Raw genomic sequence first — 17,782 nt, forward strand, 5'->3', positions numbered from 1 at the left:
TGGAACAGTCTGATGGCAGAGGCTCCCATCACCTGTTGAGAGGGCAAATTGATTTTTTAGCAAGGAGGCGTGGGTGGTGGGGCTCCCTCTTCCCCCACTGAGTCATCACATCCTAATATGAGTCACTTTATTACTTGGAGGTTCCCGAAGGTTGTATTTTGAGCTTTGTTTAATAAATATAAATGCACATGCTTAAAATAAAATTCTTCTGCTAAATTAAGCATCTTTCCACGAATTAGTATCCTAGAAACATTGGAACCACCTTAAAGCAGGCCTCTCCTCCTGCCACCTGTTTTTCTCCATGGGTTTGGTTTTGCCCAGTGTAGCCACTTTCTGAAACAATAGACCTGGTGTGGGAGTCTCTCTAGCTCGGGCTTCCCTCTGGGAAAGGTCAGACTCCAGGCTGGGCTGGGGCATGACTAAGTCTCTGCGGACCTTTGCCCTCGGTGACTCACGTCCACAGTGGCCTCGGCCCCCTGGGCTGGATCCCACCGCTTAGGCACAGCTGGCTGGGACGCAAAACTTGCCTCCAAAGCCAGAGGCCGGGTCGCTGCCCCAAAGCCCCGCTAGAGACCGAGCAAACAGTCTCGCTTTCGGTCCCTTGCATGTCAGGACGGGCTTTGGGGTGAAAGAATCCTGTATCCTGCAGCTCCTTCAGTGGAAGCCTTTGAAAGACGACATAGACAAGGGAGTTTTCTAGCTCACTTGGGTCCAAGCTTTTCCACCATTAGAAATGGTCCTCGATGCCAGTAGACCTGTGTGTGAATTGCAGTCAGCAGGCTGGAGTCTCCCCCTGCACCCCGACCCCTGCCCCCCCTGCAGGAAAGTTCACGGTATCTTGTGGTAATTAACACCCTTTCGTATTTTTTTTCTACATTTTTGGTTTCATGCTCTTTTTACAAAATAAAAATTGTTTATGTTTAAAGTCTAGGCAGGCCAGATCTTCCAGCGGACTTGGCCCGAAGCCTGGATAGGCCCCATATTTTGTGCTTGGGACTCAGTTTCCCCATCTTTAAAATGGGGTTTGTGTCAGGTCTTTCAGCAGCGAAAGGAGATCAAGGATCTCCAAGTGCCAGGCACATAGTAGGTGCTCAGAAAGTGTCACCTGACCTTGCACGTGCCCCCTGGGAGCTCAATTGACTGCACGTGGAGCCAGGATGGCAGGGCTGTGTTGGTTTCTTGTCTTGAGAGTAAGAGTCGTTGGGGGGCACAGGTGAGTTTCTCCTCTTGCCCCCCAGGCCATCCGACACTTGCTGTCGTGGCCTCACGGAGGAGCTGGGGGGAGCTTGACTGATGGCCGCCCCCTGCCCCCGTCTGCCAGAGCTCGTGGGTGGGGGGCTGAGTCCCAGACCCCCACTTCCTGGTTCCCAGGGCACGGGGCTGGATACAGCTCATCACTGAGAAGAGGCGCCCTGCAGTCCAGCCTCTGTGGCAAACGACCCAGCAGTGCCCTTTCAGCCTCGCCACTCCCCAGGTGTTTACCGAACACCCTACTGTGCGCAGGTTCTGCGCCAGCCCTGGGGATGCACGACAGATGAGGCCCCTGCTCTCAGGGGGCGGACAGTCCCAAACTTGTTTATGAGGGAGGGAAAGTGCTCTGAGGACAGAGGGCTCAGACGGGGATACATGAAGGAGGCTCAGTTAAATTCAGATCTCAGTCAACACATTTCTTTAGTATGAACATGTCCCCTGCAGTGGCACAGGGCTTGGCAATACTTGTAGTAAAAAAGCATCAGCTGTCTGCTGGAAATCGAACTGAACTGGACGTCCTATATTTTTATCTGTTAAATCTGGGAACCCTGGGGGGTGTGATCAGGGAAGGCTTCCCTGAGGAGGTGGCTTTGAGCAGAGGCCTCGAGCAGAAAAGAGGGAGCTGCACCGACCTATTGGAAGAGGGTCTCAGGCAGAAATAGCCGCCCAGTGCCGTAGTCCCAGCCTGGGGATGAGCCTGGGGTGTTTGAGGAAATGAAAGGAGCCTGAGAGCAGGGGGGAGTCTGACACCGACCGAGCCTGGAGAGGTCTCTGGGGCGGGGCGGGTGGGGGGAGACGTGGTTGGATCATGCCAGGGTTTGTAGGCATGGAGGAGGGTTTGGATTTTATTACAAAATAAAAACCGATAGCTCTTGTCCTAAGCAGGGGAGGGACGTGATCTAATTTAGCTCGTTAAGATGGTTCTGGCAATCTGGAAGAATGAATGGACTCAGGGGTTGGGGGGCGCAAGCAGAAGGTGCTGCGAGCCCCCAGTGAAGTTGTCCGGGGGGGGGGGGGGGTGGGGGGGCTGAGCCCGCCGAAAAGGTGGTGGACATCAGGAGAAGCAGGATGCTGGGGATCAACGCATTTCCTCTCCATCCCCCAGCAGATGCATTTGGGCAGCCGCACCATTGCGGGTGGGCGACATCCTAAGCTGTGGGACACTCCTGATCCCCAGCCCCCATCTGCTCGGCTGGTTCAGCCCCCACACCCAGGGAGCACACATTTTTCTGCTCGTTCGCAGTCGTGAAAAGAGCAGACTGGAGTGACTTCAGCCATCTTCATTTAGCTAATTTTTAAAACGCAGGGCCAGGACTGGGAAGCATCACGCGTGGTTTCCTAACACAAACTGACACTTTGATTTCCTCCACATTTGCCTCGAGCCCAGTGGAGTGCTCACGGCCCGAGTGAGGACGGATTCGCTTTTTTCCTTCTGAAAGCTCCCTTCTTTCTCCTTCGAGTGCTGACAGGAGCCCGTGGCTCATCCGGGCTGACTGCTAAGACGCCGGCCCAGACCCGATGCCAGCCGTCCAGCTTCCTGGCACTTTGGGCCCGGGAGCCATCTGCAAAGCGGACATTAAACCCCCTGCAGGGTAGTGGCCGCCGGTCCACGGACGCGCTGGCTACCGGGTCCCGTGCCTCTGGCACAGCGGCCCGCCCACCACGCAGGCTGACCCGTCGATTGAACCAGACACCCCCTCCACCCCGTGTTTGTTTAGTTCTTGCAGAGTCTTGCTAAGTCTTCTTTAGACCTAACCCTTTGCCCCAAGAACCTGGCTCTTTTTGCTCTTCCCCTCTGAGTAAGACTTGGAAGGGCCCTTTTCGTGCTGGCTGCCAGTCCCTGTTAATTTAGGACGGGGAAGTTTGCCCAGACATCTGCGCAAGGGACCGAAGTCCTCACTTCGTCTCGGCCCGGAGCAGCAGAAGCGACCTTGGTCATCTCGGGCCTCTTCTGTTCTGGGCAGGGTTTCCCAGGGTCCCAGACCTGGGGTCCGGGTCGGGGGAGTGGATTGGAGAGCATCTGGTGTCTCCTAGGTCTGACTCCGGGGACAAAGAATTGACCGATCATCTTGACCCACGTGCTCTGGTTGTGTGGGATTCCGTGTCTGCGCTGTTATTCCGGGTGCCTCCCCCCCCCCCCCCCCCACTCAGTTCCCGAAAAGGATTCTTCGCAAAGGGCTTGGCGATCACTTTGGGGGGTCTTTTCGCTGGAGAGGCCAGCGGTGTGGCTGTGGGCCAAGCCCTAGGGAATCCTGAGGTCGGTCTGTGCATTTATTCCGCTGGTGTTTACCGAGCGCTCATGGCGGGCCGGACGTGGCAGTGCTGGGACGGAGCAGAGAACAAGACAGGTGCGAGGTACGGCTCCCGGAAGCCCACGGCCTAGCAGGGGAGAGAGAGAGAACCAACAGGCTGAGAAAATGAGGTCAGGGGATGGGAGGCGGGAGCAGAAAATGAAAGAGGGTGGGGACAGGTCCAGGGGGAGCTCCTGAGCGGGGCCAGAAAGCTGGGAAGAACTGGTCTGAGTGAGGCCCGCAGGAGAGCGAGTGTGGTTGTTGCGGGGGGCCGGGGGGGGGGGGGGGATGGAGAAGGCCAGTGGGCCTGGAGGGAAGCTGAGGAAGGAGGCAGGGTCCCTGTCCCGGGAGAGGTGAAGAACCACGGGTCCTCCCTTCTGAGCTCTCGTGGGCCTATGGGGAGCAGGGAGGCATGCGTGGCTCATGTCACGGTCCCAGCAACCTGCTCAGGGTCTGCCCCGCGGTAGGAGCTCGCTCATTGTTAGTGGTCCATGCCTGGCTTCCGTCTGAGACGGTGGCCCCAGAGGGCTCCTGGGAGACAGGCTAGTCAACATACAGTTGCCATATACTTCTCCATAAGAGAAAAGCTCTATCTTAAGAAATACTGAAAAATGCACGCAGTGTATTTCCACCCCGTTCTTTGAATGGCGTTCTAGAAGACGTGCGTGTCTCAGCATGTCCATCCGGTCTGGTCTCAGGGGTGTAACCGCGTGGGCAGTGTGGGGCACGCATTCTCTGGTCTCTAGTACTTAACGATTCCTGCTTTTTAACGTAACAGGGGCACGTTTCCAGGACAGAGGATAGGATCATGCTTATTCTGAGTGCCGCCCGGTGTTCCTATACACCGATAATCGGGTAATCTACCCGATACCACTCCCCCCCCCCCAGGATGGAGGGGCCATAATTGCTTCAGCCCCCTATCAACGAATACTTTCTGTGGCCATTTTATTTCTTCACAATGAGAGTTGTGATGCAATACAATGACACAACGAACCGGGACACCCACCAGAACCCTTGGGTCAAGATGATCAGCCGATTCTTTCTCCCCAGGGTCAGACCTAGGAGACACCAAATTGTAAAATAATAATGATGGCAATCCTCACTATGGGCTGAGCATTTTGCTAAGGACTTTACATATAATCTGTTTGAATTTTTGCCAAGTCTTTGAAGCTGGTAAATGAGCTTTCCCTTTGCTTAGGAGGAAACTGAGGCACAGAGAGGTCAAGCTACCACTCCAGAGGCCACGCAGCGAGGAGATAGCGATGATTGAACTTGAACCTGGAGAGAGTGAGCTCAGGCTGAGAGAGCCCTGCCAGCATTTACTGTGTGTTCCTCTGCCTCCTGGATTTACTGTGTGTTCCTCTGCCTCCTGGGAGCTCAATTTTCAGAGGATGGGATTACTGTGTCCTCTTGGTGAAACCTCAGGACTTGTGTGCTAGGGGACTCGGGGGCGGGGGGAAAGGAAAGATGAGCCCAGGGAAGTGGTCTTGAGGTGTTTTGCAAATCACACCCTTCCCGTAGAGACCAGCTCCCTTGAGCGTGCCTTCTACGTGCTACCTAAAATTGAGGACAGCAGGGTCAGCTTCCAGTTCCTGTTGGGGACACATCTGTTCAGAGCCCAGGGTAGATCCCACTGGAGATGCACAACCAGGCTGGACTCCCGAAGCTGCCCTCTGATGCCCAAAAGGAAGAGGCCAGGCCCCTGGGTTTGGCTCATGATTCAGGTTTTGGTTTCTCACTTCTGGGAGCTCTCTGCCCTTTTCAAATTTAGGTAATGGTGAAAAGACCCATGTGAGAGGCAAGAAGTCAGGCATCATGCACACCCGCTTTCTGTAACAGGCCCTGTCCCTTTGTGAATTCCCTCCACCCATGCCCGCAGGCAAGAATATTTATAATTTATAATGACAAGCCGAGAAATGTGTATTATTTTCTGGTTAAAATACGCTTGTGGTTTTCTCCCCCCCCCCCCAATAATACATTGTGTAGAACATATGCACGCAGTGACAAGACAGTATTTAAATAATACGTTGCCACCGGCCATAATAATCATGCTCACCAATGTCTGTTGAACACTTATTCTGTGCTGTGTGTCTGTCTAGGAACAAACCAATGAGGTATAGGTACTGTGATTGTCCCCATATTTTGGATAAGAGGCAGAGAGAGGTAGAGTGTCTTATCCAAGCCCACATAGCTAATTGGGCCACTGGGCCTGCAGGGTATTAGGTTAAAAAACCTCTAATTAGGTGCTGCCACGTCAAAAGGAGATTTCCCCTAAAAATGCAAGATTTGCTAGCTGGGTCTGTCTGCCCTGGAGTTCAAGGTTTGCAGGAATAAAGGGGACAGCATCGTGGTGCCACAGAGGACTGTGTTTTGGCCACAGAAGGTGCCCGGGATGGCTCCGGTCACAGCGGACGCGTAGCTGAAGGTTTGACAGGAAACACTGGAGTGAGCAGGCTTTTCTCCCGACCTGCCGCCCAGAGCCAGGCTGCATGGGGCCTGCCCAGGCCAGGGGTGAGGACACAGGCCATCTTGCTGCAGAAGCCTCCGAGGGCGAGTGCTGCCTGGTGGGTCCTGTTTGCCCTGGCCGGAGCCCCTGGGAGCACAGGAAGGCGGCTGGAAGGACGGAGGGTTTTTGAGCGAGTGGCCATATAGGGACATCCCTCCGCGGCCCAGCTTGTGGACACACAGGGGCTCTCCTGGACACGTGGTTGTGATTCTGAAGAGAAGAGAAGGTCAAGTCCTTGGAGCAAGGGGCCTGGGGTCCAGGGGGAGGGAAAGCCAGGTGTTTTCCTGTCCTGACAGCCAGGGGGGCCCTCGCTCTGGGTGGGTGAGGGGGTACGGCAGCAGAGAAAGACACTGACCTGTCTTGGGCGATGGTGTTTTCTGGACAAAATGTGCAGTCTTGGGGGAGAACCTCAGATACAGCGCAGTGGAGGGGCTTCTGCAGAAAGCTGACCGTCCTCCTCCCCATGGTGTGGGAGGCGGCTCCTGTCCCTCTCAGAGGCCCTCAGGGTGGGGGCATAGAAGGTAAAGGAGAGGTAGGGCGTGGGGAGCCGGGAGGAGGTCCTGTCTGAAGAGGCCACACCCTGCGTGGGTGCCCAGGACGCCCAGGACGGTCAGATCTTCTGAATTTTTTTTTTTTTTTACAAGAGCAAAGTCTGCATTTTTAGGTGAAATCTCATTTTGAATTTTTTCTTAACGTTTGTTTATTTTTGAGAGAGAGAAAGAGACAGGGCGAGCGGGGGAGGGGCAGAGAGAGAGAGAAGAAGACAGAATCGGAAGCAGGCTCCAGGCTCCGAGCTGTCAGCACTGAGCCCGACGCAGGGCTCGAACCCACAAACCGCAAAACTGTGACCTGAGCTGCAGTTGGATGCTCAACCACCTGAGCCACCCAGGCGCCCCTGAGGTCTCATTTTGAAATGGCAGCAGCTAATTAAAAAAACTCGAAGCCACCGGACAGGTTGCAAAACAGGCCTGGTCTCTAGGGTGAGGCCAACGATTCTTTAAAAAAATACAGAAATTGTGGTAAAATATGCGTATCCTAATATTGATGATTGTAGCCATTTGTAAGGATATAATTCAGTGGCATTAAATACGTTCCGTGTATTGTACCATCACCACTCACTGTCACCACTACCAATTTTCAGAACATTCTGGAATTTCGAAACAGAAACTCTGTACCCGTTAAGTAATAACCGCCCCCTCCCCCTGAGCCTCTGGAAACCTGCCTTCTGCTCTCTGTCTCTATGAATCTGCCTATTCTATGTACTTGGTGCAAGTGGGATTATATCATTTGTCCTTCTGGGTTGGGCCTGTGTCACTTAGCATTATGTGTCCGGGGTCTGTCTGCATCATTGCGTGTGCCGGAATTCGCTTCCTTTCCGAGGCTGGGTGCCCTTCCGCTGGACGCATATACCCCATCCCGTTCAGCCATGTATCTGTCGAGGGACCTCTGCCTTCTCGGAAGAGGCGTTCTGCCCCAGCACATACTGGATAGTGATTGTAATTTATGGCAGCTCTCTTAATTCCGGCTGTGCTGACAGATGGCTGAGCACGGGGGTACGGGATGAGGAGGGCGCGACATCTGAGGTTGTCCTGGAGAGAGAATGGGGGAGGCAGGTGCACGGTCTCATGGTGACAGAGAGGGTGAGGGTTGCCTGGGGCGCCATGGGGGCTGTGGCTTGGCTTTCCTGGGAGGGACTGCAGCTGATGCTGGAAACATGAGCCCCCTGGAATGCCTGCCCAGTGTCCTTCACTGTCCTGGCAGAGAAGTTGCTTGGGCACAGGGATCTGAAACCACACCACGTCGACGGGGTAAGGAGCACTGGTCCTAAGGGTCAGCTGCTTGGGCTCATATCTGGCTTCCCCAACCGGTAGCCGTGCATCCTTGGGCCACTGCTTTTGCCTCTCTGTGCCTGGTGTCCTCACCTATCAAAACCCCAGACCTGCGGCACGGGGTTGCTGTATGCGCTAGACAAGTCCATACCTGCGAGGTGTTTTGAGGGGGTGCTTTGCATATAGATTGTGCTCGTAACCAATAGCTGCCACTTCTCCTGGGGGCGGGGTGGTCAAAGTGGCGCCTGGAGAGGCCGAAGCAGGTTGTGCAGGACCCTCAAGGCTGCTGCGCTTGTTCAGACCGTATCTGGAGGCCCAGGGGGAGCAGAGGGGGGCAGGGTTTGAGAAGATGGGCCTGAACCTTTGTGGTGGACGTGACCCTAGAAAGATCTTACCTACATAGGACCCTCCGTCGGCCTCCCAGGAAGCTGGTCACCCTGTCTCGCTTGATAACCTGGGGCTTTTCTACTCGACCGCATCTCTCTCGTTGCACTGCCCCTGTTGCTTGAAGACTGTGATTTAGTGACTGCCCACCTCCTGCCTTTGGACAAACCCCCATTCCTTCCCTGGGCCTCACTTTCCCCATCTGATGGTGTGGGGCTGGCTAATTTCTAAGGGTAGTTCCAAGCACCTGCGCCCTGGAGCGGAGCCTGGGTGGCTCAGTCGGCCGAGCGTCCAACTCCGGCTCAGGTGATGATCCCACGGTTTGTGAGTTCGAGCCCCGCGTCGGGCTCTGTGCTGACAGCTCGGAGCCTGGAGGCTGCTTCGGATTCTGTGTCTCCCTCTCTCTGCGCCCCTCCCCTGCTCATGCTCCATCTCTGTCTCTCAAGAATGAATAAATGTTAAGGAAAAAAAAAAAGACTTAAAAAAAAAAAAAACAACCAAGTTACCTGTGCACTGGAATTCTATGGCTGTTAGTTGGTGGAGTTTTGCTTATTAGGTATACCCAGCGGAGATGGGGGAAAGGCTCCCTCTTGTTCCTCTTGGGTCCCTGGCCCAGGAGAAGAGACCCTACGAGAACCCCCTGCCTGGTGATGTGCTTTCACTGCGCTGCCATTTTGTGCTTTGCCCTTCACTTGCTGGCGTGAGTGGGGAAGAGAGCTGGCTTGCCAGGCCCAGCTTAGTGCATCCTGATCACTTTTCCAACTACTTCTCCCTTTCCTCCCAGTTATGAGACTCCTAAAAATGGTCCTTCCTTTTCAAAGTGGGTGAGAGTCATACAGGGAAATGAGATTATTGGTGATAGAACTCAACTAAGCCAAGGAGAGGCTAGAGCATCAAAACGTTATTGTTCGTTTCCTCCGTTAGTTTATTACTTAATCTTCTGACTTTGAGCTCACATTGCAGTTAGTAAACAAGAACGTTCTTTTTTAAAAAATGTTTATTTATTTTTGAAAGGAGAGAGAGAGAGAGAGAGAGAGAGAGAGAGGGAGAGAGGGGGGGAGAGAATCCCAAGCAGGCTTTGTGCTGTCAGCGCAGAGTCCCACGCAGGGCTCGATCTCACGAACGGTGGGATCGTGACCTGATCCGAAATCAGGAGTCGGGCGCTTAACTGACTGAGCCCCCCGGGCGCCCCAAGAATGCACTTTTGACAAGGACCACGCCCCGTGTATAACCACCGCTGGGAGGGACATAGTTCTCTGGCGGATGATCTTTGACTTGTCTTTGCTAAAGGGATAAGAATTTTTTTCTGTCTAGTCCTCTCCCGGGCTTTTCCCCAGGAAAGTGCCCTGTCTTGATGACCTAACTTCAAATTCCTTGACATCCGTCCATCTGTCCTTTCTTGCTTTCTTTTGAGCGGTGGCTGATGCTAGCTGCCGCCACCTTGGAATGCTCAGACATGAGATGTTCATGGGCACTGCGATGTCTCGGGTGTTGGGGAGACGGCAGCAACCCTAACTTGGTCCCTCCCGTCATGGTGGGAGTTGGTACGTTGATTGCCTCTTCCTGTTCCCTTTTTGACATAAACCCATCTCCCTTAATCATTTCAGGAGTTGCATCTACTAGAACCGTAAGGTCAAGACTTGCAGACTTGATGGTTACAGAAGGTTCCAGCTAGTTCGTTGTCTACATGTTGTTAAGATTATCTACGCTGCGTCGGCTTGGGTAGCAATCACAGGACCTTATTAATTAGTATTTTGGGAAATGTGTTCTATACTAGGAAGTTCAAATAATGCTTAGAAACCACATTTCTAGGGCGCCTGGGTGGCTCAGTCGGTTAAGTGTCCTCCTTCAGCTCAGGTCATGATCTCACGGTCCGTGGGTTCGAGCCCCGCGTCGGGCTCTGTGCTGACAGCTCAGAGCCTGGGGCCTGTTTCAGATTCTGTGTCTCCTTCTCTCTGTGACCCTCCCCCGTTCATGCTCTGTCTCTCTCTGTCTCAAAAATAAATAAACGTTAAAAAAAAATTTTTTTTTTGAATAAAAAAAAGAAACCACATTTCTTTGGGCAAACCTTGAGAGCCGAGACATTATGGATTCAAATCTAATCTGTCACAGAAGATGTTAACAGTTGTGCTTAAAACAGGGGAGAGGGCTTCCGTGGCCAAATGGGACGTGGTACTTACTCCAGCCCACCTCGGAGAGTCACACTGCACACGAGCAGATTAAAGGCTCTGAGAAGTCCTGCAGTAAAGAAACCCATTTGACATTGACTCAGCATTTTCCAAATGCTTATTAGCTTTAGAATTTGTTTCTGGTCCTCATAAACCCATTTAATATTCTTTAGAGCCAGCGTTCCACAAAACACCCTGGAAACACTTGTGGAAATGATTTGTTTCCGTCGAAAACTGCCCAATGGCCAATGTAGGTGGTCAGAAAAAGAAATCTGTTATTTGCGAATGCAGAGTTTTGTTTGGCCCAAGTTGTTGGCCCCAAACTGGGGAACTAGTCTTCTTCTCCAGGGAAAGAGAGCTCACTCCTGAGAAAGACCTCTCATCGATGATTATAATGAGTCACGTTGAAATGTAGGCTGTTGACTGCAGAGTAGGGGGGGGGTTGGGCTCCTGTCCCCCCTGTCCAAGGTTTCTCAAGCCAGGACATTGTTTGAGACAGAATATGCAAGCCACCTGTGTTCCCAGACGATCAAGAAGGCATGTCTGGGGCAGTCAGTGTTCTGTAATGGGGCCCCTGTGACAGTCTTGGCGTGTGGGACATTTTGGAAACAGCCTGTGGTTGAACAAAGCATACAGTACAGGATAATGTATAACAGTACTATCTCTTTTTTAAAGAAAGATATATAGACATTCAAACACAGGGAAAATAACGGCACTGGGATGATGGGCGCTTTCCGTTCTTTTCCTTGTTTTCTACTGTCGCCCAGTTTTCTACTGTCAGCATGCATTCCATTTGGAAAAAGAAACATACGCACATGTACATGAGCCACGTATGTTCAAATAGACATGCCTACCGCAAACACACGGATGTCCCTTGCTGAAATGATATAACACGTAAACCGAGATAAATATAAGGCGTGATGAGTTTTGGTCTTAAATCTTCGGTTTCTAGTAGTTCCTTCAAAGTGTGTCTTTTTGAACTCTTTCCAGATGGGCAGCAAATTTGGGAAATGGAAGCCACAGTGGATAAAGACAAGAGCCAGCCTGTAAGCACATGGACGAGACGACTGAACACCCTGGGTTCCCTCCCGCCTCCCTCGTGCTCTCTTTCCTTCTTTCTCTTCCCCCTCCTTCATCAAAGTCCCAGTGCTTTGGACCTAACGGGCACTCAGTAGGTACTGAATTGAGAAACAAATCGAGCAATTTATCAAGCACCAGACCCCCTGATTTGTAACTGTGACATCATAATGCACTTGGATACAGTAAGTGGCAACCCTTTCTTTGCTGCAGCTAAAGAGTCCAGTTCCCCTTAAATAGTGTTTCGCCTGCAAACGTACAGAGTGTCTTGACTCCTGTAAGATGGGCTGGCTTGATGTGCTTGGGGCCTTGTGTTGGAATTTAGACACTGTTGCAGTTAACGGTGGCTCCTTCCTTCCAGAACATGCTTTTTGTTGAGATCCCTGAATATCGAAACAAGCACATCCGTGCATCGGTGAAGGTCAACTTCTACGTCATCAATGGGAAAAGAAAACGGAGTCAACCTCAGCACTTTACTTACCACCCAGGTAAGGAATCTTCTCCGAAGGCCCCATTGGTGGTGAAAGGCAGCACGGGCGTGCGGTAAGGACACACGAGGTCTGCTTTCAGCTGGTTGACCTTGGGCAGGTGGCTCAACCTCTCTGAGCCTCCATTTCCTCATCTGTCAAGTGGCACCTTCCTTATAAGATTTACAGAAGTCAAATGCACGTGAAGCGCTCAGCCCAGCGCACGGTAAGCGGGTATGAATGACCTTAACACATGTTATTGTGAATATTTTTCTTCGGGAGGGCAGAGTAGGAGAGAGGCACGTGGGGACTTGTTCAACAGAAGGGTGCAAAGCTGGCGCCCCCTGTCCGTGGCTTAGAGTTGATCATGACTGGGTAAGCGAACGTGGCCGGAAACCTGAAGAATCTTGACAGTAGGTGGTCACCCGTGGCCACCTAGAGCTCCTGGGTGGACAGCCGGCCAGGACGTCTCATTCCCACAAAGCACCACTGTCAGAAGACGAGTGACAAGGGCCATGTTGCATTCATTCATTTGTCCAGAAAATATCCAAGGGCCCCACACTGTGGTTGGCTTGGAGACACCGTCGTGAACAAAACGTAAAAATCCCCACCCTCGTTGGAGCTCGTGTTCAAATGGGGGATTCCGATAAAGGATAATACTGATCACAGGAGATTCAGAGAGTGGGTCATATGGATATTATTGACACGGCAGATTATAACCAGGGCTGCAGAAATGGCCTGCATGCCTCCCAAGGCTGCCCCAGACCTATTAGCCACCTTTCCGGGACTGGGAGCGTGTAATCTGAGACTGTCACCCAGGGTGTAATTTCCATCCTGTGGCAGTTTCACACGGAGCTTCTGGGCTGCTGGAAGCATCAGACCAAGGGGGCTCTCCCAGCAGCCCCGGCTTGGCGGGGCTTGGCTTTGGTGGAGCGTGTCCACCGGTTTCCATGGCCCCTTTGGCCATTGGACCGTCCCAGGACTGACTTGACATATGCAGCCAGTGACGGTGGCCTTCAGGGCCCCCGAACTGGGGGGGAGGATCTCTGGGGAGGTTCTAGACCTCAGTTCAATGATCCTTGTTGGCAGAGAGGTTTTCCGTTGTGTTCTGCGGCCTTCCCACCTCGTGCTTGTGGTCAGGAGGCCTCCCTGGGCCTGGCGTTGGCACCCACCTGTCCGAGCATGGCCTGAGCGAGAATTCAGTCCCCCAGGTCGGCCAGGGGCTGAAGCGCACGTCTTCAAAGGGCACCTTGGGAGACGATTCCTGGTTTGCTGCTGTTTGCTCTAGCTCCAGAACCTCCTTGCTGCCATGCTCCCTGACACCTGGCGGGTCCCCCTCCTTGATGACAGTCCTGTCACCAGTTCATTCGATCCAGGGAGGGGGCTGGTTCCTCAGCTCCTGGGGCTGGCAATGCTTTAGTAAAGGCTTCTGGAGAAGCACACGTTCCGGTGACCGCCCTAGGGAGGGAGAGGGACAGGAACTGCTACAATACCAATGGTGGTAAGAGGATAATAGCGACAACAGTAAGCCTTGAGCACCTACTGTATACCGGCCACCGTGCTAAGTACTTTCCACACGTCTCAGTTCACCTTCCCCACAACCCCATGGGGTAGGTATACTGGTTACTGTGACCGATGGGGAAACTGAGGCTCAGGCCAGCAGGTTTCCTTTCCTCCAGAATAGTACAGAACTGACGAGGTGGACCCCACCCCACTGTCCAGTCATTCCTGTTTCCAGAAAACATCTGAGTGTCGGTGGAGTGCAAGGCATCGTTTTCGGTGCTAGGGACGCAGCATTGAACAGAGCAGACCAAAAAAAATCGTCCGTTTGGGGAGCTGACAGGCTGGAGTGGGGGTGGTTCTGCTAACGATGACACGTGAAAGACACAGAGTATTCTAGGTGATACACGTTGCCGAGGACGACAAGCAGGGAAAGGCGGTGTGAACTGCGAGAGAAGGTGGAGTTGGGGGCTGGAGGGGACTGTAACGTTAAGCCTTCGTCCCTGAGCTCTGCCCCGGGGAAGAGCCTGCAGACACCCCGGGGCTGAGACGCACCTGCCAGCCGCCTTGCGACTCTCATCGCTCAGGGTAAAATTTCGGGCTTCTGAGACAGGTACACAGGGAGGCTCTTGTCCGAGGCTAATAAATGACAGAGCCCAAGGGTCTGCTCCCACCTACGTGGCCGCCCAACGCCGCGTCCCCAGCCGCAGTCCACCAATCCCCCCGCGCCCCCCTGGGGCTCACTAAGAAGGCCCGCCCCCTGTGCTTCTCTCTCGCCCAGTCCCAGCCATCAAGACGGAACCCACCGACGAATACGACCCCACCTTGATCTGCAGCCCGGCCCACGGGGGCCTGGGGAGCCAGCCTTACTACCCACAGCACCCGATGGTGGCTGAGTCCCCCTCCTGCCTCGTGGCCACTATGGCGCCCTGCCAACAGTTCCGCTCGGGGCTCTCGTCCCCCGACGCCCGCTACCAGCAGCAGAACCCAGCGGCCGTCCTCTACCAGCGGAGCAAGAGCCTGAGCCCCAGCCTGCTGGGCTACCAGCAGCCGGCCCTCATGGCCGCCCCCCTGTCGCTGGCGGACGCCCACCGCTCCGTGCTGGTGCACGCCGGCTCCCAGGGCCAGAGCTCCAGCCTGCTGCACTCCTCTCCGGCCAGCCAGCAGGCCTCGCCGGTGATCCACTACTCGCCCACCGGCCAGCAGCTGCGCTGCGGTGGCCACCAGGAATTCCAGCACATCATGTACTGCGAGAATTTCGCGCCCGGCACCGCCAGGCCCTGCCCGCCCCCCGCCAGTCAAGGTCAGAGGCTGAGCCCGGGGTCCTACCCCACGGTCATTCAGCAGCAGAATGCCACCAGCCAAAGAGCCGCCAAAAACGGACCCCCGGTCAGTGACCAAAAGGAAGTATTACCCGCAGGAGTGACAATTAAGCAGGAGCAGAATTTGGACCAGACCTACTTGGACGACGGTAAGATGCTTTGTTTTTCTCGTCGCCCGTAGGGACAGGGCCCCAGAGCATCCCCCCACGCCCAGCAAGTTCTCCGTGTGGTCTGGGTATCTTCCTTCACCCCTTCGGGCCTCCGTGTCCTCCTCTTCCGTTGAAGGGGGTTGAGTAAGATAACCTTTAATGCCTCGCTCACCTGTGTGCAGGAATCCTTTCCCAGCAGGACTTTTGGGGTGGCCGCTTGGCGTTTTAGATGTTTCGCTACAACCACTGCAACAGAAAGAGCAAATGAGGGCAATTCTGGCCGAAGGAGTGTCCCCTGGGTCATGAACTGGGGTAGCTTGACCGCTTCCACTCTCTTTCCATTGCCGAGTTTAGGCCAAGAATAGACAAGCAGAAAGGAAGGAAGGCTAACCTTTTATTCCCGTGGAGGAAAAAAAAAAAGTCCTGCTTTATAGCCCTCTTTTGTGTATTTGGGGGAGGGGAGCGGGGAAAGGGAGGGAGCGAGCTCACTGAAAAGTGGAACATGAATGGGGGGCTTGCAGGCAGGCTCCGGGCACATCTGTGCCATGTGCCAGAGGAACAGAGACGCGCATTGACAGGAGGGAAACAGTGGGCTTCCGTTGTGGTAGCCGGGCTGCTGGGGTGGTTGGGCCAAAGGAAAAGAGGCAGGGAGGCTTTGTGTGAGTCTGTAGGTGCCCAAGTTTGTTGGGGGGGGGGGGGCAGTGGGCACAGCTCGAGGGTAGTCACGGCAGAGTGGCCAAGTGTGTGTGATGGTGATCTGTGATCTCAGGGACGAGGGGCTGGTTGTGCTAGGGACTCACCTGGGATCAGGACAGAGAGGGCGGGGCTGGCGCACAGCCCCCCCCGGGGGGGCGGGGCGCCAGAGGAAAGAAGACAGGCGGTGTGAGTTTCTTAGTAGAAAGAAAACCTATACCCCTGGCCGCCATCCACATCCCCTGATATACCCCGAAGCCTCAATTATTTAGGAAAATTTACTCTCAGGAACCTAGCCAAGCTGTAGGAAATAAGGCAGAAAGCTTCAAAATGGCCACAACAGTTATCATAAAAACCAGGTAGTAAGCTCATAAGTAACCAGGTCAGGCTCTTCCTTGGCAGGAATTCTCTGGTGCTTACTCAGAGACTGTTGGCTTTTATTTTATGCAAAGCTTTGACAGTCTGGGGGATCTGGGGGATCTGGTTCTGGGACTTCTCACAGTTTCTACATCCTCTCTCTAGTAACACTATTGATCAAGAACTTCCCCCCCAAACACATCAAGCAACGATGTCCAGGGCCACTTAGTGTAAAGCCACGTGCCTGGCAAGGCTGACCTCAGGGTGTTGCTGTGTTAATAATTGATCTGTCTAATCCTGAATAATCAGACACAGGTTGAGTTAGAGTCACTGTGCTCGGTTTTAAAAAGGAGACCCATGTGCAATCTGTCCTTGAACATTTTACACCCCAAGTGGTTAAGATAAAATTCGGGTGCTTATTTGAAAGGGGTTTATCACCTAGAAAACCCAGTTCGTGCAGAATGCCTAATGCGAGCGGGTAAGTGAAAGCTGTAACCAGACCTCTCTCCACGCATGCGCTTGGGGTATGGATCAGGGGTGAGGTGCTTTATAAATAAATGATGCCTGAGCAGGCACAGGTAACTTTCCCCAACTGACTCTGTGTCTGGTGTAGGTTTAGTCTCCCAGAGCTAGGAATGTGCCGGCCCCTCCCGTCTGCCCATCATCCCACGTCACAGACGAACCATGAAGATCTCTGTTAGAGACCGTGAGTTCGTCCGTGGCCTGGCTCTTGGGGACCTATCAGTGTCAAGGTGGTCATGATTCCCCTTCAAGGGTCCATCGTGGCCCCAGACCCACACAGATGCTTCCTGCTTTCACAGAAGCCTGTGTTACAGACAAAGCAGATGAGAACAGAGACCCTTTAGGGCCTCCTAAGTGCCTTTCTGAACACAGGCAGGTTCAAAGTCATGGTGAAAGTGAGCTCTTGGCAGGTTAGTAACATGAGTCAGCTTTAAGGATATCTCAGAGAGCTGAGTGTGGTGAAATTGCTTCTCCTGATGGAGACTTTTCTTAAGTACTTTCTGCACAAGCCCAATCCCATAGGATTTTAGGAGATATTCTCCGAAATGAGGATTCTGAGGCTTAAAAAGTTGAAAAAATTCTGTAAAACCAGGTTTTTTTTGTGTGTAACTTGTTTACTGCAGGACTTCACAGAGCCTTTACTGCACTGATGGACATTGTAAATCTCTACGGCGAAGGGTAGAGTACTTCCCAGAGTTTCTCACAGATAAGAGAGCGTGCAACCCCAGGGGGTGCTGTTCATATTACATTTTATGATACTCTCTGTGACTGGAATGTCTGGAGTTGTACAACATGGCAGGCCTGGGACCCCCATCCCCCGACATTCTGGGAAAATAACATGAAGGAATTTCAGAGTTCAGAAGCCCAGCACTGCTCCATCCCATATGCCTGCATTCATGCTTCTGAATTCTTTGGCTTGGCGTGGGATCAGAGCATGACAGGGCAATAGAATAATTTCTACCTGGGTGGCTCCCAAAAGGCCGCCAGGTGGCTGCTGGTGACATGTTCAGTGCTTGAGCGGCGTTGTCCCAAAGGCTGTGTGGAACCCACAGCCAGCCCTCTAGGGCGGAGGCCCCCCCGTGTGGCCAGTTGTGCCCAGTGTCAGCCCCAAACAGCCCCACCGCTGTGGCTCCCGGGAAGAACTGCGTGCCGTTTTGTCTCCTAACCAGTTGAGACTTCAGACCCCTCCAGCAGATCATTCCGGGCTCCGCGGTTGGCTCTGTGGGTGCGGGACTCAGACTTCTCAGTTGATTTTGCGTTTATTTC

General features: G+C 53.5%; 1 protein-coding gene across 4 annotated transcripts in view; it reads left to right on the forward strand.

Annotated features, from left to right (window-relative positions):
* The window catches only part of NFATC2 (nuclear factor of activated T cells 2), a 133,662-nt gene that overhangs the window by 81,435 nt on the left and 34,445 nt on the right, over nt 1–17,782 (forward strand). For all 4 annotated transcript variants that reach the window (XM_049649858.1, XM_049649857.1, XM_049649859.1 and 1 more), the window contains 3 exons: nt 11,420–11,475; nt 11,868–11,994; nt 14,255–14,944. In XM_049649858.1, coding sequence (XP_049505815.1) covers nt 11,420–11,475; nt 11,868–11,994; nt 14,255–14,944 — 873 coding nt within the window. The remainder of the gene's footprint in view (nt 1–11,419; nt 11,476–11,867; nt 11,995–14,254; nt 14,945–17,782) is intronic.

This window comes from Panthera uncia (genome assembly GCF_023721935.1).
Source record: "Panthera uncia isolate 11264 chromosome A3 unlocalized genomic scaffold, Puncia_PCG_1.0 HiC_scaffold_11, whole genome shotgun sequence".
Lineage (NCBI taxonomy): Eukaryota > Metazoa > Chordata > Mammalia > Carnivora > Felidae > Panthera > Panthera uncia.